The sequence below is a fragment of the Spermophilus citellus genome (assembly GCF_964194105.1).
Source record: "Spermophilus citellus genome assembly, chromosome: 1".
Classification (NCBI taxonomy): domain Eukaryota; kingdom Metazoa; phylum Chordata; class Mammalia; order Rodentia; family Sciuridae; genus Spermophilus; species Spermophilus citellus.
The window spans coordinates 272,304,300-272,329,683 of record NC_138182.1 but is presented as its reverse complement, the minus strand read 5'-3'; the positions used below and the strand labels follow the sequence as shown (position 1 = coordinate 272,329,683).

Below are 25,384 nucleotides of genomic sequence, written 5' to 3'. Positions count from 1 at the left end.
ATAGACTTCTAGGGGAAAGCAAAGGAAGGACAGGAATTTGAGGATTGTACTGGAGGAGTAGGAGAACAAAGTAAGTTGAAATCTTAGAAACAAAGAAAGAAAAAAATTTTAAGAAGAATAAAGATCTACAGAGCCCATCATTAGAGTGCTCAATCAAGAAAAGTCTTGAAAAGTACCTGTTGCATAGAAATGCTTGGTAGAAGAGCCACCACCTACCTGATGCAATCTTTTGTATACAGGATTGAACCCAGGGGAACTTAACCACTGAGCCACATACCCAGCTCATATTTATTTATTTATAGATGGGATCTCATTAAGTTACTTAGGGTCTCATTGTTGCTGAGGATGGCTCTAAACTTGCAATCGTCTTGCCTCAGCCTTCCAATTGCTGGAATTACAGTCATGCACCACCATGCCCAGCTTGATCCTGTCTTGAATAGAATAAATGGTCATTGATTTGAGCTGGTCTGCTTTGCAATAAAATTCAGCCAAAACAAAAAAAAATCATCATATAGAAAAAGTAGACTATAGAACTATATAGTTAGTTAAGAATTGTATATAACAAATTAAAATTTTAAAAAATAAATTTTAAAAAAAGAAGCTAAACAGCTTAAGGGAAGCGGAGAAAATAAAAAAATAAATAGAAGTGAAAGATTAAAAAACAAAAAAGAATGCTGTTTCACAATGAAAACTCTGAGAAAGAAATCAGGAAGTCAATATCATTCAGAATGCCTCAAAAACATAAAGTACGTACCTAGGAGTAAACCTAACCAAAGAAGTGAAAAATTTCTACAGTGGAAATGGTAAAATACTGAAGAAAGAAATCAAAGTAGGTCTTAGAAGATGGAAAGATCTCCCATTTTATAGATTAGCAGAAATATCATTGCTACAGTGGCCATACTACCAAAGTAATCTACAGATTCAATGAAACACTCATTAAAATATCAATAACATTATTCACAAAACTAAAAAAAAATTCTGAAGTTTATTTGGAACCATAACATCCCAAATAGCCAAAGCAATCCTTAGCAAAAAAAAAAAAAAAAAAAGAAGAAGAAGAATGCTGAAAGCATCACAATTCCTGGATTTCAAAATATACTGCAGAACCATAGTAACAAAAACAGCATGGAATTGGCATAAAAATAGGCACAGCCAATGGAATAAAATGGACAATCCAGAAATAAACTCTCACATATACAGCAATATGATTCTTGACAAAGATGTCCAAACCTTGTGTTGGAAAAAAGATAGCCTCTTCAACAAGTGATGTTGGGGAAAGTGAAAATCCATCCTTAGTAGGTTGAAACTAGATCCCCATTTCTCATCCTGTACAAAAATTAATGAAAATGGATCAAAAACCTAACATAAGATCTGAAACTGCAAGGCCATTAGAGGAAAGCATAGGAAAAAACACCTTAAGATACAAGCACAGGCAACAACTTCCTGACTTGAACTCAAGAAATAGTTCAGGAAATAAAGGCAAGAATTGACAAATACAATTACATCAAATTTAAAAGGTTCTGCACAACAAAGGAAACAATCAACAAAGTGAAGAGACAGACTACAGAGTAGGAGAGAACCTTCATTTGTTATTTATCTGACGGAGAGTTAATATCCAGAATACACAAAGGACAAAAAACATCAAAAGAACTCTAATCCAGTTTAAAAGCAGTCTGAACAGACACTTCTCAAAAGAAGTACAAATAGACAATAATAATATGGGGGGAAATGCTTAACATCTTTAGCCATCAGGGAAATGCAAATCAAAACTATAATGACAGCAATCTGTATACGGGGTAAAAATGGGAGTTCATAACCCACTTGAATCAATCTGTGAAATATGGTATATTAAGAACTATGTAATGTTTTGAACAACCAACAATAAAATAATTTAAAAAAAACTATACTGAGAGTCCACCTCACCGCAGTCAGCAAGGCTATTATCGAAAGAAAAAAAAAATGCTGGAAATAATATGGAGAAAAAGGAATCCTTAGACAAAGTATATAACCACTATGGGAAAAAAAGGTACAGAGGTTTCTCACAAAAACTAAAACTAGAACTACCATACAATTCAGCTATACCACTCCAGGGTATACACCCCCCAAAATGAAACCAGCACACTAAAGAGATACCTGCATACCTATCTTTATTGTGGCACTATTTACAATATTAACATTTCATACTCAGCCTAGGTGCTCATCAAAGGTGAATGAATTTTTTTAAAATATAGTAGACATTTATGATAGAATGTTGTTCAGTCCTAAAGAATGAAATCATTTCATTTGCAGGAAAATGGATGGAACTGGAGGTCATCATGCTAAATGAAATAAACCAGACACAGAAAGACAAGTAGCATGTTTTCAGTATATGTGGAAAATTAAAAGAAGAAGAAAGAAGAAAGAAGAAAGGAGAAGAAGAAGAAGAAAAGAAAGAAAGAAAGAAAATATGACCTGAAAGTAGAAGAGGAACTATCAAGGACTGGAGAGGATGGGGAGGGAAGAGGGAGTAGTGGGGAAGTGGGATATGATTAAATGCCATATGTGTATGTATGGAAATGTCACAGTGAAATCCACTGATTTGTACAATTAATAGGAGTTAACATTTATAATAAAAATTTTAAAAAATGGTGTAAGGAATTTTAATTAAAATATATAAAAAGGAAAGAATAGGTAAAAATTTTTTAAAAACATATTAAACCAGACAAAGACACATCAAGGAAAGAAAACTTCAGACCAATATCCTTAATGAACATAGATGCAAAAATTCCTAATAAAATCCTGGCAAATCCCATGCAAAAACACATTTAAAAGATAGGGAAATCAACTGGTTTCATCCCACGGATGCAGGGTTGGTTCATACAGCAATCAATTAATGGAATTCATCACATGAATAGGCTTCAAGAAAAGAATCATGTGTTATCTCAATAGGTGTAGAAAGAGCGTGTGACAAAATACAGCATCCATTCATGTTTAAAACACTAGAAAAAAATAGGGATAGAAGAAATAACCCAAGTCCAACATCATTCTAACCAGAGACAAAATGAAAGCATTCTCACTAAAAAGAGGAACAAGACAGGGATGCCCTCTTTCACTATTTCTATTCAACTTAGTCTTGAAACTCTAGCCAGAGCAATTAGACAGATAAAAGAAATTAAAGGAGTGTGAATAGGAAAAGAAGAACTCCAACTATCATTATTTGCCAACAACATAATCCTATATTTATAAAATACAAAAATATTACACTCAAAACTTCTGGAACTAATAAATGAATTTAGCAAAGTAACAGGATATAAAATCAACACCCAGATATCAAATGCATTACTATACATCAGTGATGAATCCACTGAACGAGAAATTAGGAAAACTATCCCATTCACAATAGCCTCAAAAAAAACAAAATATTGGGGAATCTATCAAAAGGAGTAAAGGACCTCTGCAATGAAAACAACAGAACACTAAAGAAAGAAATTCAGGAAGACCTTAGAATATGGAAAGACCTCCCATGTTCTTGGATAGGCAGAAAGAATCAATACTATCAAAATGATGATATACTGAAAGCACTATACAGATTCAATGCAATCCCCCTAAAAATTCCAATGACGTTCTTTATAGATATAGAAAAAGTGGTCATGAAATTCATCTGAAAAAATAAGAGGCCAATAAGGGTCAAAGCAATCCTGAGGGAGCAAAGTGAAGCAGAAGGTATCACAATACCAGACTTCAAATTATACTACAGAACAATAACAACAACAGCCTGATACTGACACCAAAACAGACAAGAAGATCAATGGAACAGAATGCAAGGCACAGAGACAAACCCACAAAAACAGTTACTTCATACTAGACAAAGGTACCAAAAACATATATTGGAGAAACAATAGCCTCCTCAACAAATGGTGCTGCAAAAACTGGAAATCCATATGAGGCAGAATGAAATTTTAACCCCTATCTCTCACCTTGCATGAAACTCAACTCAAAGTGGATCAAAGACCTAGAAATTACACCAGAAACCCTGCAAATACTGCAAAAAAAAATGTAGGGCCAACTCTTCACTATGTTGGATTAGGAAATGACTTTCTCAATGACTCCTAAATCACAAGGAATAAAGTTAATAATCAATAAACTGGAATTCATCAAACTAAAAAGCTTCTTCACAGTAAAGAAACCAATCAAGAATGTGAAAAGAGGGCCTACAGAATGGGAGAAAATCTTTGTCATCTGCACCTCAGATAGGACATTAATTTCCAGGATATATAAAGAGCTCAAAAAAAAAACCAAAAAAGAAAAAAATAAATAAATGGGCTAAGGAATGGAACAGACACTTCACAGAAGAAGAAATACAAATGGTCAACAAATATATGAAAAAAATGTTCAACACACATAGCAATTAGAAAAATGCAAATTAAAACTACACTGAGATTTCATCACACTCCATTCAGAATGGGCATTATTAAGAAAACAAATAACAATAAACGTTGACAAGGATGTTGGGGGAAATGTACACTAAAAAAATTTTTGGTGAGACTGCAAATTGGTGCAACTACTCTGGAAAGCAGTATGGCAATTCCTCAAAAAACTAGAAGTGGAAACACCATTTGATCCAGGTATTCTAATTCTTAGTACATATCCAAAGGATTTAAAATCAGCATACGACAGTGGCATAGCTACATTAATGTTGATAACAACTCAATTCATATTTGCTAAGCTATGGAACCAACCTAGGTACCCTTAAACAGGTGAATGAATAAAGAAAATGTGGTATTTATATGCAATGGAATATCACTCATCATCCATAAATGAGAATGAAATTTTGGCATTTGCCAGTAAATAGATGGGACTGGAGACTATCATGCAAAGTCAAATAAGCCAACACCAAAAAAACCAAAGGTTGAACATTCTCTCTAATATTGGATGCTAACTCATAACAAAGGAGGCAGGGAAGGGGAATTAAAGAAGTTAATTGGATTAGATAAAGGGAAATGAAGGGAAGGGACAGGGGGATAGAAAAGGAAAGTGGAACAAATCCATAATAATTTTCCTATGTACATATATGAATATAACATTGAATTCCACCATCGTGTGCATTCTCAAGAATAGGGTCCTAATTAGAATAAGATTATTCCATGTGTGCATAGTTTTATCAAAATGAATTCTACTGTCATGCATAACTAAAAAGAAACAAAAATTTTTAAAAATTTTTTAAAATAATATATGCCAAACCATGTCATATATAGCTATTGTGGCTACTGTTTTCTTTTTCCAAATATTTGTGATATCTAAATTTTTATAATCAAAATTTATTACATTTATAGGTTGTACTGTGGAAGTTGTTCATTTTCATAGTCAAATGGAGAGGAAAGCATAGTGGAGAAGTGAATGGGAGGTGGGAAGTGAAGATAGCACATGTATCGAACTTCTTCAAAAAGTTTTATTCCAAGACAGGGAGAGAGAGGGGGAACTGGGTAGAGCTAACAGTAGTGGGTCAAGGTGATGTGCAGTCACTAAATATTTCTTAAAAGAAGGAAATTTTCAATTCATTAATATATCAAAGAAAGTGACTTAGAGATTCAACAAATAGGAAGAAGGGCAAGTATTACAATGAGTATCAATGTAGATACAGATGCAAATATAAATACTGCTCTGCCTCATGCAGTGGCCTTCACCAGAGCATTTTTTAAAAGATTTTTACAGAACCTCTTCTTGCCTGAAAGCATCAAGTAAAAATTACTGGGATCCCCTAAAGCTCCTTATACCCAGTAAGTATATAAATACTATAATCATGTATTAGAAATGGTATATTTTGCTCTTTCTACAGATTTTGGCCATAGTAAAGGTCCATGGCCCCACTGTGAGCCTGCTGCTACACCGAGAAGACTTCTGTGAATTTGCCCTAAACCAGGTACACTGGCTCCTGAACCAGTATAAAGACCAAGAGATTGATTTCCACATCACTCAGGTAAGAGCCACACCTTAAAGGAACTGAATCAGAATCAATCTACAACCCTTCTGAGGACATTGAGTCTCAAAGGACCGATGGAACTTAAAGACCTGTTTGGCAGCTGAACTTAAATATTTGGTAAATGGGAGGTGGAGATAGGTTGTCTTAGCTAGTGATGGTAACTCCACGAAGGGACTGAAAATTTTCATTCCAAATACTGAGGCACTGAACAAGGTGAAGGGAGCCTGAATCACTGAAGAAAACCTGTAACTGTGGGAAGGTTATGGGGTTGTTCTCCTCACAAATTTTACCTATTTGCATTCCATGTCCTGGGTCTCTGCATCTCTGGTGGATTCCGCCTAACCTGTATACTCTTCCATTTTAGAGTATAAAAGAGATACTGGCTGCAGCAGTCATGTATGACATTGTCTTTCCCAGAAACTTGAGAAAATCCATCTTTATCAATTTACTTCACCAGGTAAGATGACCATGCTGTCAACTCTGTTTGGTTTTAACTGGTTTTCTCTTTTTCACTTCTATCACCTGATTTTTTCTTTCCTCCCCATTCAGTTCTGCAGAATTCCAGAGCCTTCTGCAAAGGAAAATGAAATTGAAGCTTCAAACTGTTTCCTCATTCTAGGTAGGATCCTGCATCCTGATGGGCATTAAAAAAAATGTCCCCAGGTGACCAAAACAACAATGGTAAGAGGGTGTGCAAATCGTCACTTTAGTTATCACCACATATAACACACACAAAATGTTTCTTCAGCTCACAGTATTCTGTGCCTTCCCCTCTCCCATAAGCTTCCAGGAGGGATGGTATAGGTAAGGTGGCAGGGTTCTGGGAATAGAGAATTTTCAGCTCTCAGTCCATAGAAGTCCCTGGGAAACTAGGAAGAGTTGCTAACCCTAAGAATAGAAAATTGGCTATTTTTTTCTTGGTATTTCAGATGATGAGAAACTGTCAAGTCCAAAGTCACCCCTTTTCACCTTTGGCCATCTTATTGTGTTCAAGCCTCTTTAGCCCTCAATCTTTCTCTCTTTTTTTTTTTTTTAAGAGAGAGGAGAGGGGGAGAGAGAGAGAGAGAGAAAGAGAGAATTTATTTATTTTTTATTTTAGTTCTCGGCGGACACAACATCTTTGTTGGTATGTGGTGCTGAGGTTCAAACCCGGGCCGCACGCATGCCAGGCGAGCGCGCTACCGCTTGAGCCACATCCCCAGCCCCCCTCAATCTTTCTCTACCTCCTCATTCTCCTTTTTCTTCTTGCCCTTATGGCACCGTCATAGCCCCTTCATCACCTGGTTGGAATGATTGCCACAGAAGAAATCAAGTCCCCAGGTCAGGATGCAAAACTCTGCACCAGCTCAGCTCCTGGGGATGAAGCACAGCATCCGTCTAAAGCCTCCCACATCTCCATTCTCCATCCAAAATGTCACCACACTGACTTCATTGTATACCTTTCTATTATGTTCTACTTTTCTTGTGACAAACCCCTCTGTCTCTATACATTCCTCCTCGGCCTAATTAGCTAATTTATTTCCTCTCTGACAATTTCTGAAACAAACTGCTCTCCTCCAGCCAGGCATTTCCTCAACTTTGCCTGCTTCAATGCCTGCAGTCCTCTAGCTTCACATCTGGCAAAACATCACTCCCGTCTGCCTCCATTTCCATTACCTCCATCTGGCCAAAACTGTGTCTCTTCTCCTCTTCTTCTAAGGACACCAGTCATGCTGAACCAGGACCCACTCTAAGGACCCTCTATTAACATGATTATATCTGCAAAGATCTTAATTTCCAAATAAGGCCATGTTCACAGGTATTAACATAAGTGAACCCACTAGATATAGAAAGTTCTTAGCAACCAAACTGCTTAAGTAATTCTGAAATACGAAGCATGGACATCATATAATCAAATTACAAACTGAAGAGTGACTTTGACAATCCTTCTTCCCATGCAGAAGCATTTACCTGAGATGAAAATGAGTTCTTATGACCCCAGTATTTCTTAAACCTGCAGCCCATTCCAATGCAGCAGACCTGATGGAATTTTTTGATGAACAAATAAGAAGTAACAATGAAGTTATTCGAATAGGAGTCTTGACTTTGTTAAAATCAATCATCAGTGCTGAGGGTAAGCATTAGGGACAATACAGAGTGGTTTATTTCATACCAAGAAGCAAACTAATGCCTATGCATCCCATTAATTCTATCCTAAGTTATCTGTAAAACATCATATGCACATTAAACTCTGCCTTCTCAGTCTTAAACTGTCCATTACTTTTAAACAGACATTTTCAGTTGCCTCTCTTCTTTCATGATACTTTGGATACATTCTGTTGAAATAGATGAGTAGATTTTTCAAATCAAATTTCAAATTTAGAAGATCCAGCAAGTAGATTAAGGAAATCAATTACAGACAGCAGGTAGGCAGGAGGAATGTACAATTCCCTACATGTTAGTACATTTAAAATAGAGAGTAATTTAATGAATTACCACATTTCATTAATTCCAAAAAGCATTCAGTATTTTCATAATATTGAATGAATCTTTCATTTTAAAACATCTTTAGTTAACCACTATTTTTTTCTTTTTTTGGTGCAATATAAAATAACAGTGCATCATAAAATTGATGATACCTGTGATTCAATAAAATGAGAATTCATTTTTGCACAACATAATATAGATTTTTTTAAAAAATTACAGTTAGAACTATACTAAAGAATCAGCATATCAGAAAACATAATGTAGTCTTACAAAATTCAGAGCCGATCCACCAGGAATGACATATTGAATCCCTGATGGAAGCGAACACTTCAAACAAGATGAAACAAATGTCGTAGGAAGTAAAGAAAGACACAGACTCTTTAAAGAGTTAGGAAAGAAAAGGGTAGGAAATAATTTAATAACATGTTAAAGACAAAAGACAATCATGTACCATAAATCTAGTAGATTTTCATCAACCGTAAAAACACTGTACTCCTACTGGATCTGACCTCACAATCTTTCTTTTTCTTCCAGAACCCAGGTTGAGGGATCATATCATTTCAGTTGAAAGAACAGTCAAAGTTGTCATGGGTGACCCCAATACAAAAGTAAGAGAATTAATAGAAACTTTTACTTTGTTATTGGTAGTTATAGGAGTAGATGAAATAACACTAATTTTTTAAGAACCAACTGTGAGACTGCTTTAAGAAGAGATCAATGATCAATTTCATTTTTAAAATAACTCAATCCCAAAAAGATAAACTCCATGAAGGTAAAACCCTAAGAGGCCTTTCAATGGACTCTCACCCAGAGCAGCACTATGTCAATGCTCTTCAGATGTTTAAAAATAAATGTTAATTATAAAGATAATGTGTTTCCTCCTCCCTCCCCCCAAAAAACCCTGAATCTTGTTCTTAGCTTATATATCCTATTTTCCATCCAGAGAGCACTGAGAACAAGTCTTGCACACCATAGATTGCTCAATATTTCCTGATTATTTGACTATAGTAGTAAAGTCAGAAAATAGAGAACTTGTGCTGGGAGAAATCAAGAAAATTAGCAGTTATTGTAGTCTTTGTATGAAACCTACACCTTGAGAACAAACTCTTTGCAGAAGGGGAGAAAGAAGAGGAGAAAAACCTTCTAAAAGGCTTTGGACTTCAATGGATATTTTGTTATTTAAAATAACAAAAACTTTGCAATACATAATAATGGAGTAAAATATGAGCATGCAAAAATATATATCACTCCATTATGTATACATATACATTTATTTATATATTTATATGTGTGTGTATGTGTGTGTGTGTGTGTGTGTGCGTGTTCCAGTAATGAACCAAGCCAAGAGAAGAACTATGAAAGTAGTTTGGAATAGAATAAAAAAGTATGGATACATTCAAAGGCCAGTTCCCTAGGCAAATAAAAAAAGAAGATGGATCTTTTTTGCTTTACTATGTAGAGTAATTCTGTGTCTTCATACTTTGACCATCAAGCAGCCCTGCTTTTCTGTTAAAAATTAGTTTTTACTTCCCACCCTGCAATAAATGGCCCATTCACTCAAGGATTGGGTCTTCAGGTTTCTGTCCTCCAGGGAAGCAATCAAATAAATGAATTTAAACCAAATATTGCTAAAAAATATTATAATGCAAATTTATAATCTCTCCCTCTAATTCTGAAGGCTAGATATATTTCAGAATTCAAAATTTTTTAGATTATAGAAAGACATTATTGTAATAGCAACCCAAAATCTAAATCAATGGGTATTTCTGCAATACAATGTACACATATCCACACTACACATAAGACTACAAACAGCTTTAAAAGAGATTAATATGGATTTTGCCACTAAATGATTTTTTAAAAAAAAATTCCAGTTTTCAGGGTTCTTTGGATTTTAGAATTGTGAATAAACAATTGAGGGCCTGTAATTCAATCTACAATACTCTTCATTGAGTATATTTAAAGTGAGGCAGTGTTTCAGCCCCAAGTTTCCAACATTTTACAATAAAGGATATGTCTTTGGGATCTGGGGAAAAATATTTAGGTTGAAGAGAGCATTTCCAGTGACTCTGTAGACTGTTTCCTACTCCATTTATTTATTGTAAATATAGCTCATTTTATATTCTCTTTTGAAAAGGTTCCCACCTTTGAATGACTCACAATGGTTATAAGATAAGGTACATCTCCATTCTTCTAAATATACTAAAGTATTGCTATTGCCTTGTTCCTACTCTAGGTGAGGAAATCCACCCTTCTTCTCATCCAAACCATGTGTGATAAATGCTATATTGAAGCTCGGGAAGGATGGCCCTTGATTGATTATGTCTTCTCCCAGTTTGCAAAGTCTAACAAGAAACTGGTATGAGGGGTCTTCAGTTTTGAGTGTCACGCTGAAGCCTGGGATTTAAAAAAAAAAAAATTACTGGGCTCTATTAAATAACTGATTTCAAAGTTATATTTCATTGTGATTTTTCGGTAATTTTTACCGGCCTCTGGATTCTCAGCTCCCTTTCACTCCTGTCAACAAGTAAAAGGGAGGTTAAATCACAGCTTCCTCTGAGGAGACAACCAGCATCTTTAATTTTGAGAATGGGGTTGGTGTGGAGAGGCACAGAGAGAGTGGATTGTTTTTAAGAAAACAAGAGACACTGATACTAAATGCACTAATGTTCTAGTCCATTTGGTCAGCTAATGCAAAAATGACATAGACTGTGTGGCTTGTGAACCTTTATTCCTCACAGTTCTGCATGATGAAAAATCCAAGATTCAATGTCTGGTGAGGGCTTGCTTCTTCACAGACGGTGCCTTATCCCTAAGTCCACACATAGGATAGCCACCTAGCCCACCAAGACTCCTTTCACATGACCATCAGTTTCAAACACAAAGCCTCTGCCCTCATGACCTAATCAGCTTCCAAGTGCCACTCCTCCTAATACCATCACCATGAGCATTAATATTTCAACACATGAATTTTGGGGAAACGCAACCATTCAGACCATAACAACAGGGCTCAACTTTCTGTAGATGAAAATTGTGTGTAAGTCAAGGCAAAGTGGTATACACCTGTTATCCCAGTGTCTCTGGAAACTGAGGCAGGAGAATCACAAGTTCAAAGCCAGCCTCAGCAACTTAACATGGCCCTAAGCAACTTAGCAAGACCCTGCCTCAAAATAAAAAAAATTAAAAAAGGCTGGGAATGTGGCTCAGTGGTTAAGTGCTCCTGAGTTCAATCCCTGGTACAAAAAAAAATGAGATATATCAGCAATTTTAGGAAGAAATCACAACTGAAATTGCAATCTACTCCACCAGGAAGCAGTGCTTTAAAAATTTTTGCCCCAGAGAAAATGAAAAAGAACTGACTGGGGGTGGGGATATCCCCTGCTCAAAGATCCTCACAATTTTTACTTTTCTATTTTATCCAGGGGTGTATTTTCCAACCCATTCCTCCAAGGGGCCCTTTCAAATAGGGATTAGATGTTGGAGACAATATCACCAGGATCCAGAGCTCCTTGAGTGACAACATCCCCATTCCAGAAACTGAAAACACATCTACATAAGGTTACAAGGACCAACTTTAGGGCTTATTGTCACCTGTTTCATCTTTATTAAAGGAAAAAACAGTGAAATCTAATTCCCATGAGGAAGAAATTGGGGAGAAATCTGTTCAAGAAACAAGTCTCAAGGTCCTTAAAAACCTGGATCCACTCGTCTTTGGAATGCCCCAGGTAAGTGTTCCTTCGTCAACAGCTACAGTTACTTCAACCACCTGCCCAAAGCTCTGCCCTCCTAGGATGAAAGGGGTTTGTGTCATCAGCTTTTTGATGCTTTGATAGAGGATGTACATTGTTATGTTCAGCACATAGAGTTTCCTAAAAAATCAGAAGTTGAATAAATCAATTTAATAATTAAGGTAACTAATAATAGCTACATATATCTGAATAGTACAGCACAGTTTTATAAGTGCATATATATTCTCTTCTCCCCAAACCTACCTAGAAATAGTATTGAGTAGTGAATGGGAGCTATGATGCAATAGACACTAAACTTTCCTGATTCATCTGGGAAGATGGTAAGTCACCCATGCTGAAACCTTACCAAATACCTAATTAATCTGCACCTAGGGGGAGGAGTCTTGGAATCAACATTTTCCTTAAGCAAAATAGCCTGAGAAAGGATTTTCATGGCCAGAAGTACATAGCCCATCCAAGGAGACAATTAACAGACCACCCGATTTAAGTGGATCATAGGCTTCATGTATGTTGGTGCGTGATTTGAGTTATCTGGGACATTCATTTAAAATGCAGATCCTGGCCACATGCCAGATGTGCTGAATCAGTATATCTGAACATGGGGCCCATGAGTCTGCAATCAAATCCATTCCAATATTTCTAATGCATCCTAAGATTGAAACTTTTGACTCCACAAATAAAGGCTGTCCCAGACTCTAAAGGTCCTGGAAAGCCAAACTCCTACCTTGTGTTTTGTTTAACAAACCAATGAAAATTTTAATCAAAAGCCTAAGCACTGCAAATAATAGTTGTAGGAAACTAATGGACCAAGATACAGGTAGTCTAAGCAAAGAGACTTTGTAACAGACCAGCCACAACTCACAGCATTGTAACTGTAGGAATTGGAACTGCAGCAGCATTGTAACAGAAGGAATGAAACACAGAAGGGCAGGAAAGATTTTACAATGAAAATGACAACTTGGTGATAAAATACAGATGATGTTTTGAACAATAAAGTAAAAATAAAAATAAAAATACAGATGACAAGGAAGAAAGAAGAGTCCAAGTTGACACCAAGGTCTCCATTAGACAAGAGAGATTTCCTGGGTAGGGGAATGGGGCATGAAGCACAGTATTTATACAAACTATAGCAATTCAGGACCTTCAGAGCAGAAAGATGAGAGCCTGAAACACTAAGAATATCCTATCCTCTCCCAGGGGTTCTTAATTGAAGCAGCCTGGGGAAATATGTGGGGCATTTTCAGTTGTCACACTGATGACAGGAACTTGGTGAAGGGGACCCTGGGACATTAGACTTCCTGTGGTACCTGCAACCATCCCTGACAATGAGTAATTGTCCTGCCCCAAATTCCAGGAAGAACCATTGAGCAACACTTACTACAACTAGCACCTGAAAATAAAAGGGATTTTACCTAACTTATTTCATTTTGACCTGTCCTGAACCACAAGATTTTAACCAATGAAAGTTTCTGAGTCAGAAAGAAACCTCAGTGAGGCTTAGGAAGAAGTCATAGAAAAGAATAAGTGACCCTTTCATCTTGCCCCGTGTGTTCCACAGGTACTATGGCCAAGAATCCTGACTTTTGTGGTGCCTGAAGAATACACAGGAACCCTGGACTACCTGTTCAACATCATCCGAATTCTGATCATGGCAGAAGAGAGGAAGAAGAATAATATGAAGGAGTCATCGGCACTCGTCGTCTCTACAGGAGCTGGTTTGTACATTCAGAAACAAAGCCAAGTTTTGCTATTAGGAGAGACTCATTTCCAGAAAGTCTTCTGTGCTCTGATCTTCCACCCAACCCCAGTCTGAATTTCTCTGGCCCCTACAGTGATGATTGAAAATTGCTTTCTCTTTCTAGTGAACCTTCCTTCACCACAGCAGCTACTGGCCAGACTTCTGGTGAGTGAGTTAAAAAGACGAATTTCAGTTGCTGTGGATAATTCAGTTCAAAATACAATGCTAATAAAAATTGCGTAAACATTGGGCATGGTGGTACATACCTATAATTTCAGCTATTCATGAAGTTGAGGCAGGAAGATGGATCACAAGCTCAAAGCCAGCCTTGGCAAACATAGTGAGACCCTTTCTCAACAACAAATTACATACATACTCAAAAAAAAAAAAAAACCACTAACATGATCTCAGTAACAAAATTTCTACTATACTAAAGACATGTGGTATATGCAACTACTGGCAAGATTGTTTCCTCACTTTGAAATATTTCTCAAACTTTATGACTTTATAATACTCACAGACTGAATCTCATCCAGAAGTACCATCAAACAAATCCCACACCATTTGTATGGACTTCCCTTCGATCTTTTTGGCCACATATGTATCATTTACTCAAGCATGTTTCCATATGCATTCATTTATTTAATAAATAGATAGATCTGAGTATTGATTATTTCCATTTATCTTTTCTTCTCCCTTTTTATTTATTTATTGTGTGTGTGTGTGTGTGTGTGTGTGTGTGTGTGTGTGTGGCTTCCATATATTTTTTCACCTTTATTATCATCAGGGGGAAAAAATGGGAGGATTGTCTAAATATTATCTTTGCTGTAGAATAAGTAAGGACTGTGATGATTTGTTAAGTGATTATCCAATTTAGGAATCAAGGGAATCTGGAACCAAAAAAAAGGAAAAGGTAGGTGAACCTTTTAAATACCTCTAAAATTGATGAATACTTATCTCTTTCATCCTTCAGGTAATATCTGTGCTTGCCAGTCTAGGTTCAATACGTGGAGCTGGTGCAATAGGACTTTTGAAGATACTGCCTGAGATAATTCACCCCAAATTGGTAGACTTATGGAAAACACTAGTACCTGAGCTCCTGAAGCCTCTGGAAGGTACTTGGATAGAGTCTTTACTAAGGAGATGGGAACACAAAAAAAAATGGTGCACCATTTCTCTGTGTGAAGCTGTTGTTGCTCATTTTAGGCTACAACTCTGAGCTTAGCATGCAAGTTAGACAACAATCTATGTATTTTTCCTTAATTCCTTGTGTTTTATTTCTCTACCAATGCTCATACTGTGAGAGGACCTGGTGGGGCACACGATTTGCAGGAAGGCTTACTTTTGCCCTGACCTTTTTCTTATATCTAGACAAATCCTGTTTTGATATTCTTCTAAAAAGTCATTATCCATTCACATTCGAGTATCAAAATATGGTGATTTCAGTAATTACTGCTGAAATTAGAAAAAAAAAACCTAGATTTGTTTAAGGGATTAAATATGCACTCTTCACCTAACAAGTACTTTAAAGTTGCAAAAAATGTAAATTTCATCACAGAGCAGGAAGAAAGCCTGAAATGGAGTTCCAGCATCAACTGGGGGACTGATGGGGGAGAATTTGAGACAAGTTTGTTTGCAGTTATTGCTTCAATTTTTATTTCTAGGAAACAATGCTAGAGTGCTGTGGGAACTTATGCTGCTTCAGGTAAGGGTGGCTTCTAGGTGAATTGTTAAAGATGAATGAGGAAATAAACTCTAGCTACCCCTCTTTTTACATCATTCTTTTTAGTTATACATGACAGTAGAATCCATTTTTACGTAATTGTGAAAACATGGAATATGTCTTGTTCCAGTTCAGCCCTCCGCCCCATACCTCCCCTTTTCCTTCCCTCTCCCATCTTCTGTTACCTTTCCTCTACTAATCTTTCTGCCATTTAACCATAGCATTTTTTAAATTAATTTCTTGTGGATGTACCTGATGCTTAGATCCACTGTGGTATATTATATATTAACATAGGATAAAGTTACATCTACCCCTTTTAACAACTAGATTAACAACAAAAGAAATTTTCTTTCTCTGTTAGGAAGCCTTCATAGCAGTTCATTGTCTTCCTCCTATCTTCAGTATAGGTCTAGTCTTCTTTTTCCAAAGCTGTATGCCTGTGCCTTCTTCCCCTCATCTTCTAAGTCTGTTTAATTTCTTTCCTTTAAGGAACCCATTGGATGCTCTCCTATTAAAAAATAATGCATATAAGCATTTTCACTGGCTTTGACATTGTGTCTTTTTCTAACCTTGAAGTGGAAAAATACAGGAGAAATCATATATTTTAGAAATTGCATGGATTTTGTCCTCCAAAAAGACAAAAACAAAAATAAAAAAATGTCTTTTTATGTGTTGTTGAATGAAATACCAAGGGTTCAGAGGACCGATTGTAACCCTGGCTCAAACAATTGGTGAATCCAGAAGTATTTACTTTACCACTGGGGAAGTTGGCAGAGATGTGCCTGTACATTTAATTGGTTATTAAGTGCATTTAATTTCTTATTCTAAAGATCTCCCTCATGGATTTTTTTTTATTTTTTTATATATAATAAGCCAAACTCACATTGACAAAATGAAGTTTTTCCAAATCTATCAAAATTTGAAAAACGTTAGCTTCAACTTAAATTTCACATTGGGTTAGTTTCTACTTTGAGTCATTCAGAAGTTTTTGTTGAAGGGAAAAATAAGGAAGGCACTAACGTAGAGTTATTTCCATATTTTTGTGTATTTTGTTCTTAAAGAGAATTCAGAACATATCAGAAAATGCTTTTTAAATAAAGAGGAAAAGTTCTCAAGTCACCAGTTATTTTATAGGAAAAGGTCCCATTTAATACACCTTTATTCTTTTAAAAGATAAGGCAACAAAAAAGTACCAACAAAGCACATAAAACCATCACACTCATCTCTCACTTCCACTTCCTACAACAGCTGCTCAAAGAATCTTTATGGAAAATCAATGACACCGCCTGGACCATCCAGTTGAGTCGGGATTTCAACCAGCAAATGGACAGTTACAGCAACACCTCCATTGAGAAGGTTGGTGTTTCAGCTGAGGGACCTAAGTAGGTACCTTATGATCCAAAATGCTTCTCAAGCTCCATCTTGTTTTTACTGCAATCAAAATGAGGGAGGAATGATTAGAAAAAGCAGTTCCCTCCTTTTAAGGCCATTTACCTCTCTTCACCTCAATTTTGGCTGAAATGTGCTCACAGGGTAACACCTATCTGCAAGAAAGACTGGGACAAGATAGATATGTGCCTAAGAGTTCAGGGTACTCTTCTAGAAGGGAAAAAAAGAGTGGCAGTCTCTCCCACATTGGTGGCTTCATGTCAGTTTATGTACTGGTTTCCATTATGCCAGTCTTGTGGGGTTTGCTGCCCAAAATGAGCCACTACATTAACAAAAGCTTAGAGGTAAGAAAATGCTCAAAAGACAGTTTTTCCATCCCTATGTCTCCAAATGACCTCTATGTAACCCTCCACCTTGTAGCCTTCCATTCTGTTTTTTTAAAAAAATATTGATGCATTATAATTATGCATAATAGTGGGATTCATTATAATATATTTATACATGCACATAATATCATTTGATCAATTTTATTCCCCATTACTTCCCCCCTCTCTCTTCTCTTGCCTCTCCCTTCTTTTCCTTTACTGTTAACCCTTCATTATCATAAGATCTATTTTTTCTTTATAGCGTTCACATGTGAGAGAAAACATTTGACCCTTGACTTTCTCAGTCTGGCTTATTTCACTTAGCAAAATGTTCTCCAGTTGCAATCATTTTCCTGCCAATGACATAATGTCCTTCTTCTTTATTGGCATCCTTCCATTTTAAGTGCAGATCATATCCAGTGTCTGCTTCTTGCTCCTCATGTAGCCCATGAGAAACTGTTTTATTTCTCTGGATCCTCAGCATACTCATCTTTAAAATAGGAACAGCCCTATGAGGGTTGTAGTGTCATGAGGATTCAGTAGGTAACATATAGAAAGTTCCTGGTGAAGTGCCTGGAACAGGTAAGGGTGTGCTTAATATAAAAGCTGATCATGGTCATTATTATGTTAAATCAGTCATAATTTTATTTTCCTGAAAAAAAACATTTCTTAAAATTCTTCAGTTCCAATAATAAGTATTTTTCCTACAAATTATTCATTATTAAACTTCAACTCTCCTATGTGATTTTTGAAATTCCCCTCACTGATCAACTCTCTAATTTGGTACGGAGTATTGATTCTCCAAATTGGTCTACCAAGCCTGCAGACACATTAAAAAGATTTTGTAAGCAATGTTCCATCTTCTTGTTACAGATTTGCCCTGTGCACCTAAGGTCATACATTCATCCAGTAGTTTCCAGACTTACAAGATTACTCCAGAATAATGGTGGAGTACAGGTGGGCAGAGCAATTTTTGCAATGAGATGTCTAGATAGCCTTCAGCCCTATGCTGAACAAGAGTAAAGTAAGAGTGTACCAGTTAGCTTTTGCTGCATAAGAAGCTACTCTTAGTGGCTTAAAACAACAGCTACCTATTCAGTTCATAATTTTGCAGTTGAAAACTTTGAGATGGTCTACGCAAGGCTCAACTGGCCGGTCTTCTAATCTTAATTAGGCTCAAGGAGGTTGCCTGGAGGTGCTGGTCTCAGTTAGGACAGTTGATTCTGTTCCTGTGGTCTCATTGTCCAGCAGGACAGGTGAGGCTGGCCTTCATGGGAGTGACAACAGAAACTTTGCAGAGTCTCTTTGAGATATAGGTTCAGGAGTGTCACAGTCATTTTTGTCACATTCTGTTGGTAACAAACAAGATTCACACAAGGATCAGGAAAACAAAATCCTTTCATGAGCGGTTGCAACACCCATAGTAAGAAGACATGGCATGGATAGAGGCAGAGCAGAAACATTGTAGCTGTTTTTGAAGTCTACCACCTTTTCTTCCAATGCTGGGTTCCTGATATTTTTAGACTCATCTCTAAATTCCAGTGTGGGAATATATTATACATTTGGCCAAAACCAGCAGAGAAGCAACTTTTCTCTTCATCATGTCAGTGTTTTTCCGTAGCACAAGACTTTCCCAGGTTTTTTCCAGTCCTTCCCCCAAGATGAAGTTAAATAGACCCTAAAAACTTTGTCCCTAGTTGGGCGCAATGGCACACACCTGTAATTCCAGTGACTTGGGAAACTGAGAAAGGAGGATCACAAGTTTGAGGCCAGCCTCAGCAACTTAGCAAGGCCCTGTCTCAAAATAAAGGAAAGAAAATGAAATAAAAATGGCTGGGGGTGTAGTTCAGTGGTAAAGCACCCCTGGGTTAAATCCTCAGTATAAAAAAACAAAAAAAAAAACAAAAAAGTTTGTCCTTGTCTGATGTTTACTTCTGTGTTGTACACAGTTTTCCTCATTCTAATTCTATTATCACAGGAGAGCCTTTTTCCTGGATAACCAGGAACGAAGTGGGTGGTACCTAAACAGATTCTCATCTGGTAGTTGAGAGTGCAGCAACAGTTTCACCTGTTTTTAATAGCTATGCCCCCTCTTGTCCCAGGTCAGACTGGTCTACACAGTTTCTACTGAACACATTAATTTCCCTCCACCTGTTTCTACCAAACTTTCTCCCTGTTCTATAGATTCCCCTCTGATTAATGATGACCATGATAGCTATAATCCTGCAAGTCTTGCAAAGTCCTTGAAGTATACCAGCAACTGGCCAGTTTTCTCCCCTGCACTTGATAAGATGGAGATTCTACACAAAGAGATGCTCATTTAATGTGATATAGTCATAAGTTATTTGAAACTTAGAAAACAAATCAAAGCCAACTTTGAAATAACCCTTTTTTCATTGTACATGTTTATCCAATGAGCATATGTGAAGTGCTCTATTATTACCAGGAATTGTACATTGGAAATAATGCATAAGACACTTGGTTGCCAAGAACCCAAATTTGAGCACAGAACTAAAGAAGAATATTTTTAAAATTCTAATAGAGAGTGAAAGGCATTATAATGGTGGTGCCCAAGGTGTAGAGTAATCAGAAGAGCATCAGTGGAAGACAGACCTGGGGCAAAGAAACACCTTCAAGAAGAGATAGCACCTGAGGTGCATGGCTGTTAAGCAGTGGTTAAGTCACCCCAATTTCTTTCCTTTGGATGACAATTTCCATTCCTTCCATTTTTCATCAACCTGGCCTTCTAACCTTTACACTCCTGTTGTTCTCCTTTTGTTTTTCAGAAATTTCTTTGGAAAGCCTTGGGGACCACCTTAGCATCCTGCCAAGATACGGACTTTGTAAGCTCACAGATTAAGGACTTTTTGATTGCTCCCAGCCAACTGGGGGACCAAAGACAGGTGGGACCCCTTGCTTTTGCTTTTGATTTCTTCTTTTGGTGATGACTGCTAATCCTATCTAGAAAACCTGGAACAGCTCTGGTGATATGTCTTAACCAGAACTATCCAGGAATACTTCAAATAATCCAACAGAATTTTCTTTTTGAAAAATGAAGTTTCCCAGTGTAACTATTAATACTTCATTTTTTTAGCCACGTTTGTAGAAATATTGAAAACTGAGCTTCAGACATCCTTACTGAACAAGAGCATCTTTGATATATTTTGATGTTGGCTTCATAATTTAGAGCACAATTTGACAGTAAGCTTATGACCATTGGTTTTCAATCTAGAGAGAATGTGAGTGTAACCCAGAGAGCTTTTACTCAGTACTTTTACTTACTCCCTACCTAGTTTTGGCTAAGGAACATATGTACCTGTGGAGAAGGAGAGGATTGTATGAAAAACAAGCAAACAAAAAACTCCCCAGGCTAACAGAGACCACTAGTATAAAATCTTGTCATGTGTTGTGTGATATCTCCTCTCAGCAATTATGAGATATCTGGGGTCCTTTCTCCCACATTCATTAGGAGAAACCACTATACTTTAATGAACTTTTGAGACTGCCTCCTTATTACCATTATTTCTTTTTTTCCTTATCGTTTATTGCTCTGGCACAATTTCTAACACCTTTCCCCCCATCTCAGGTGCCCTTTTTAGCTCTGCTTTCACTGTAGAAAACAAAGTGTTCTTTTAGATGTAAGCATGCAATAAGGCTCTCATTTAAGGTCAGAGCATTGCACAAACTTTTCGAGACACACTGTGGCATCCATTTGAGTTTCTCAGATACACTGTTCACTTAATTTCAAGTTCCTTCTTGAGTCTCCCTCGCTCAAGTTGCTTAGGAAATGACATTGGGTGAATAAAGTGTTAACAAGTGAGTTTCTCAATCTCACTAAGCCCAACTGACCTTTTTAAAAAAATAAAATCACCACATTTTTCTTCCCTTTTTTTTACACTTTTATTAGTTCATTATAGTTTTACATAATAGTTGGGTCCGTCTTGACATAATTATAAAGGCATGAAATTTAACTTGCTCCGAGATTTCAGTCCCCAGTGCCTCCTCCTTTGCTCCCCACTTCTCTACCCCATTCCCCTTCCTCCACTCAATTGGTCTTCTGTTTATTTATCTATTGATTTTTATTGGTATTTTATAGATAAACATTAAGGTGGAATTCACTGTGGTATATGTATGCATGCACATAGCATAATTTTGTCAAATCGTTCTGCGTTTCCTCTGCTTTTCTGTTTCTCTTCCCTCCCCCTCAGTCTCCTTCTTCTACTCCACTGATCTTCCCTCTATTCTTATAATGTCTAATATCCACTCCCAATGCTTTCTTACTTTATTTTGCTCTAGCTTCTGCATATAAGAGAAAATGTTCAACCCTTAATTTCCTGAGTCTGGCTTGTTTCACATAGCATATGAGTTTCTCCATTTTCATCTATTTACTGGCAAATGCCATAATTTCATTCTTCTTTATGGGCTGAGTTAAACTCCTTTGTATATAGACCACATTTTCTTAATTCATTCATCTGTCGAAGGGCACCTAGTCTGGTTCCATAAATTGGTGACTGTGAATTGTGCTGCTATAAACACTGATGTGGCTGTGTCACTATAATATCATGATTTTAGTTCTTTTGGGTAAATTCCAAGGAGGGACAGAACTAGGTCATATGGTGGTTCTATTCCATGTGTCTTGAGGAATCTCCATACTGCTTTCCAGAGTGATGCTACTAATTTGCAGTCCCACCAACAATGTATAAATGTACTTTTTCTTCCACATCCTTGTCAGCATTTATTATTATTTGTATTCTTGATTATTGACATCTTGAATGCAGTTAGAGGAAGTCTCAATGTATTTTTTATTTGCATTTCCCTGATTGTTGGGGAAGTTGAACTTTTTTTATATATTTGTTGGTCATTTGTGTTTCTTCTTTTGAAAAGCATCATCTGTTCAGTTCTTTTGCCCACTTATTGAGTTACATTTTTTTCCATGCAGAGGTTTTTGAGTTCTTTATATATTCTGGATATTAATTCTGTCACAGGAGTAGCTGGCAAAGATTTTCTCTCATTCTGTAAATTCTCTCTTCATGTTCTTAATCTTCTCTTACTGTGAAGAAGTTTTCCATTTGATATCATCCCAGGGCTAGCTCTAGCTCAGCGGTTCCTTCGACAGAAAACTTAAAATCATCCCATTTGTTTATTCTTGGTTTAATTTCATGAGCTTTAAGGACGGGTCTTGTTGAAGAAGTCAGTGGCTGCACCAATATGTTGGAGTGTTGAACCTGTGTTTTCTTCTAGCACCCAACTGTCTTTTAATCTCCTAAGCATGACCCTGTCTATAACATAATGGCAGAGCTCTAATTCCGGCATGGGAATAAATAATTCAAATCTTGGCTGTGCAACGTACTCTCTGTATGACTCAAGTTCCTCCGATATAAGTTGGAAACAGAACCTACCTCAAAGTTCATATTCAGGTACGGTGCTTTAGTGAGAAGTTGTGAGTGAAGGGAAATTTTGAGATTGGAATTGCCTCTTGAAGGAACTGGGGAGAAAAACTTGACTGAGAAGTTGGGGTATTCTGTGTTAATGTGGGGGATCAGATGGGGTTGAAACCAGAAAATTCCACCAGCTTTCTCAGAGCTATTGTTTGTATTCCAGTCACACCAGCAGACTAGGTGCTGGGGAAACAGGAGAGTCGGTTAATTCAGGGCTTGGGTTTTGCCAAAAATAAGAATATCACAGAATCTTAAAAGTTGGGGAAAGAGACAAGAAATTAGGAAGATGAGTTGGAAAAGGAAAAAAAACACTGAGTATTCAAATTATTTCTGTATGCTGACAACATGATCATATATTTAGAAAATCAAAAAACTCCACCAAAAGATCGAGCTCATAAATGAATTCAGCAGTAGCAGGACACAAGATCAATACCCATAATTAATCACATTCCTATATTCCAATGATGAATCTGCCAAAAACATAAATTAAGAAAACTATTGCACTCAGGATAGCCCAAAAAAATAAAAATAAAAAACTTCAGAATCAATCTAACAAAAGAGGTGAAGGACCTCCACAACAAAAACAAGAGAACATTAAAGAAAGAAATGAAGAAGAACTTGGAAGATGGAAAGACCTCCCATGTTCTTGGATAGGCAGAGTTAATTCTATCAAAGTGGCCATACTACCAAAAGCACTATTCAGATTCAGTGAAATTCCCATCAAAACTCTAATGACATTCTTCTCAGAACTAGAAAATGCAATTCTGAAATTCATTTGGAAAAAGACTCAGGAATATCCCAAAGCAATTTTTATCAAGGAGAGTAAAGCAGGAGGCATCACAATACCAGACCTCAAAGTATACTAAAGAGCTATAGTAACAAAAAGAACATGGTACTGGCACAAAAACAGGCATGAAAACCAATGGAATAGAACAGAAGAGACACAAACCCATAGTTTGCCATCACTTCATAGTTATTTCATACTAGACAAAGGTGCCAATGATATATAAAATATAGCCTTTTTAAACAAGGAAAACTGAAAATCCATATGTAGTAGAATGAAATTTAACCCCTATATCTTGCCTTTGATCCAACTCAAAGTAGATCAAAGACCTAGGAATTGGGGTGGAAATCCTGCAACTGCTATAAGAAAATATAGACTTAACACTCCAACATGTCAGCACAGGAAATGACTTCCTCAACAAGACTCCTAAAGCACAAGAAATAAAATCAGAAATCAATAGGAGGGGTTACATCAAATTCAAAGTTTATTCACAGCAAAGGAAATAATCAAGACCATGAAGAGAGAGCCTATAGAACGGGGAAAATCTTTGCCACCTGCTCCTCAGATAATATCTAGAATATAAAAAGAACTCAAAAAGCTTAACACACACACACAAAAAAAAATTTAAACCAGTCCATAAGTAAGCAGAAGAACTAAATTGACATTTCTCAAAAGAGGAAATACAAAGGATCAACAAATATATGAGAAAATGTTCAATATATCTAGCAACCAGGACAATGCAAATTAAAACTACACTGAGATTTCATCTCACTTCAGAATGGCAATTATCAAAAATAAACAATAAATATTGGTGAGGATGTTGGGGAAAAGATATACTCAGAAATATTTTGTGGGACTACAAATTAGTATCACCACTCTGGAAAGCTGTATGAAGATTCCTCAAGAAAATAAAAATGGAACACCATTTAACCTAGTTATCCCACTCCTTGGAATATACCCAAAGGACTTAAAATCAACATATTATGGTAATGCAGCCACATCAATGTTTATAGCAGCTCAATTCTCAATAGCTAAGTTATGGAACCAACCTAGGTGCCCTTCAACAGATGAATGAAGAAAGAAAATGTGAAATAAATAGATAGATAGATAGATAGATAGATATAGATAGATAGATATAACAGAATATTACTCAGTCATAAAGAAGAATGGCATTATGTTACTTGCTGGTAAATAGATGAAATTGGAGACTGTCATGTTAAGTGAAATAAGCCAGTCCCAAAAAATCAAAGGTCAAATGTTTTCTCTTATATGCAGAAGACTATCCAGAATATGGGGGGGGGTGCAGTCATAAAAAATAGAAGATGGGTAGAGTAGATGAAAGGGATTGAAGGGGTGGGATAAGGAAAGAACATTGGAATGAATCTGACCTAACTTTCCTATGTACATATACAAATATACAACAGTGAATGTCACCATCATGTACATCTACAAGACACTAATTTTAAAATTTTTTTAATATTTATTCTTAAGTTTTAGGTGAACACAATATCTTTATTTTACATTTATGTGGTGCTGAGGATCAAACCCAGTGCCTCGTGCATGCTGGGCAAGCACTCTACCACTGAGCCACAACCCCAGCCCACTAATTAATACTCATACTCAGTGGTAGAGTATGCATGAGGCACTGGGTTCAATCCCCCCCAGCACACATTTTTTAAAAAAATAAATAAACAAAATTATAAAAAAAACTATTCATAAAAAAATCCTCTGCTATCCATGAACATTCATACATGTGGATGTAACCAAAATAAA

The 25,384-nt window shown here is 36.6% G+C and overlaps 1 protein-coding gene across 1 annotated transcript in view; it reads left to right on the top strand.

Annotated features, from left to right (window-relative positions):
* Positions 1 to 25,384, top strand: part of MROH2B (maestro heat like repeat family member 2B) — a gene marked incomplete at both ends in the record, with an annotated part of 67,633 nt that overhangs the window by 8,711 nt on the left and 33,538 nt on the right. Inside the window, 13 exons of the mRNA XM_081310152.1 lie at positions 5,816 to 5,956; positions 6,324 to 6,416; positions 6,509 to 6,578; positions 7,959 to 8,072; positions 8,960 to 9,033; positions 10,662 to 10,784; positions 12,037 to 12,150; positions 13,733 to 13,889; positions 14,037 to 14,077; positions 14,886 to 15,027; positions 15,577 to 15,617; positions 16,884 to 16,991; positions 20,176 to 20,292. Of these exons, the coding sequence (XP_081166278.1) occupies positions 5,816 to 5,956; positions 6,324 to 6,416; positions 6,509 to 6,578; positions 7,959 to 8,072; positions 8,960 to 9,033; positions 10,662 to 10,784; positions 12,037 to 12,150; positions 13,733 to 13,889; positions 14,037 to 14,077; positions 14,886 to 15,027; positions 15,577 to 15,617; positions 16,884 to 16,991; positions 20,176 to 20,292 (1,335 nt within the window). The remainder of the gene's footprint in view (positions 1 to 5,815; positions 5,957 to 6,323; positions 6,417 to 6,508; positions 6,579 to 7,958; positions 8,073 to 8,959; positions 9,034 to 10,661; positions 10,785 to 12,036; positions 12,151 to 13,732; positions 13,890 to 14,036; positions 14,078 to 14,885; positions 15,028 to 15,576; positions 15,618 to 16,883; positions 16,992 to 20,175; positions 20,293 to 25,384) is intronic.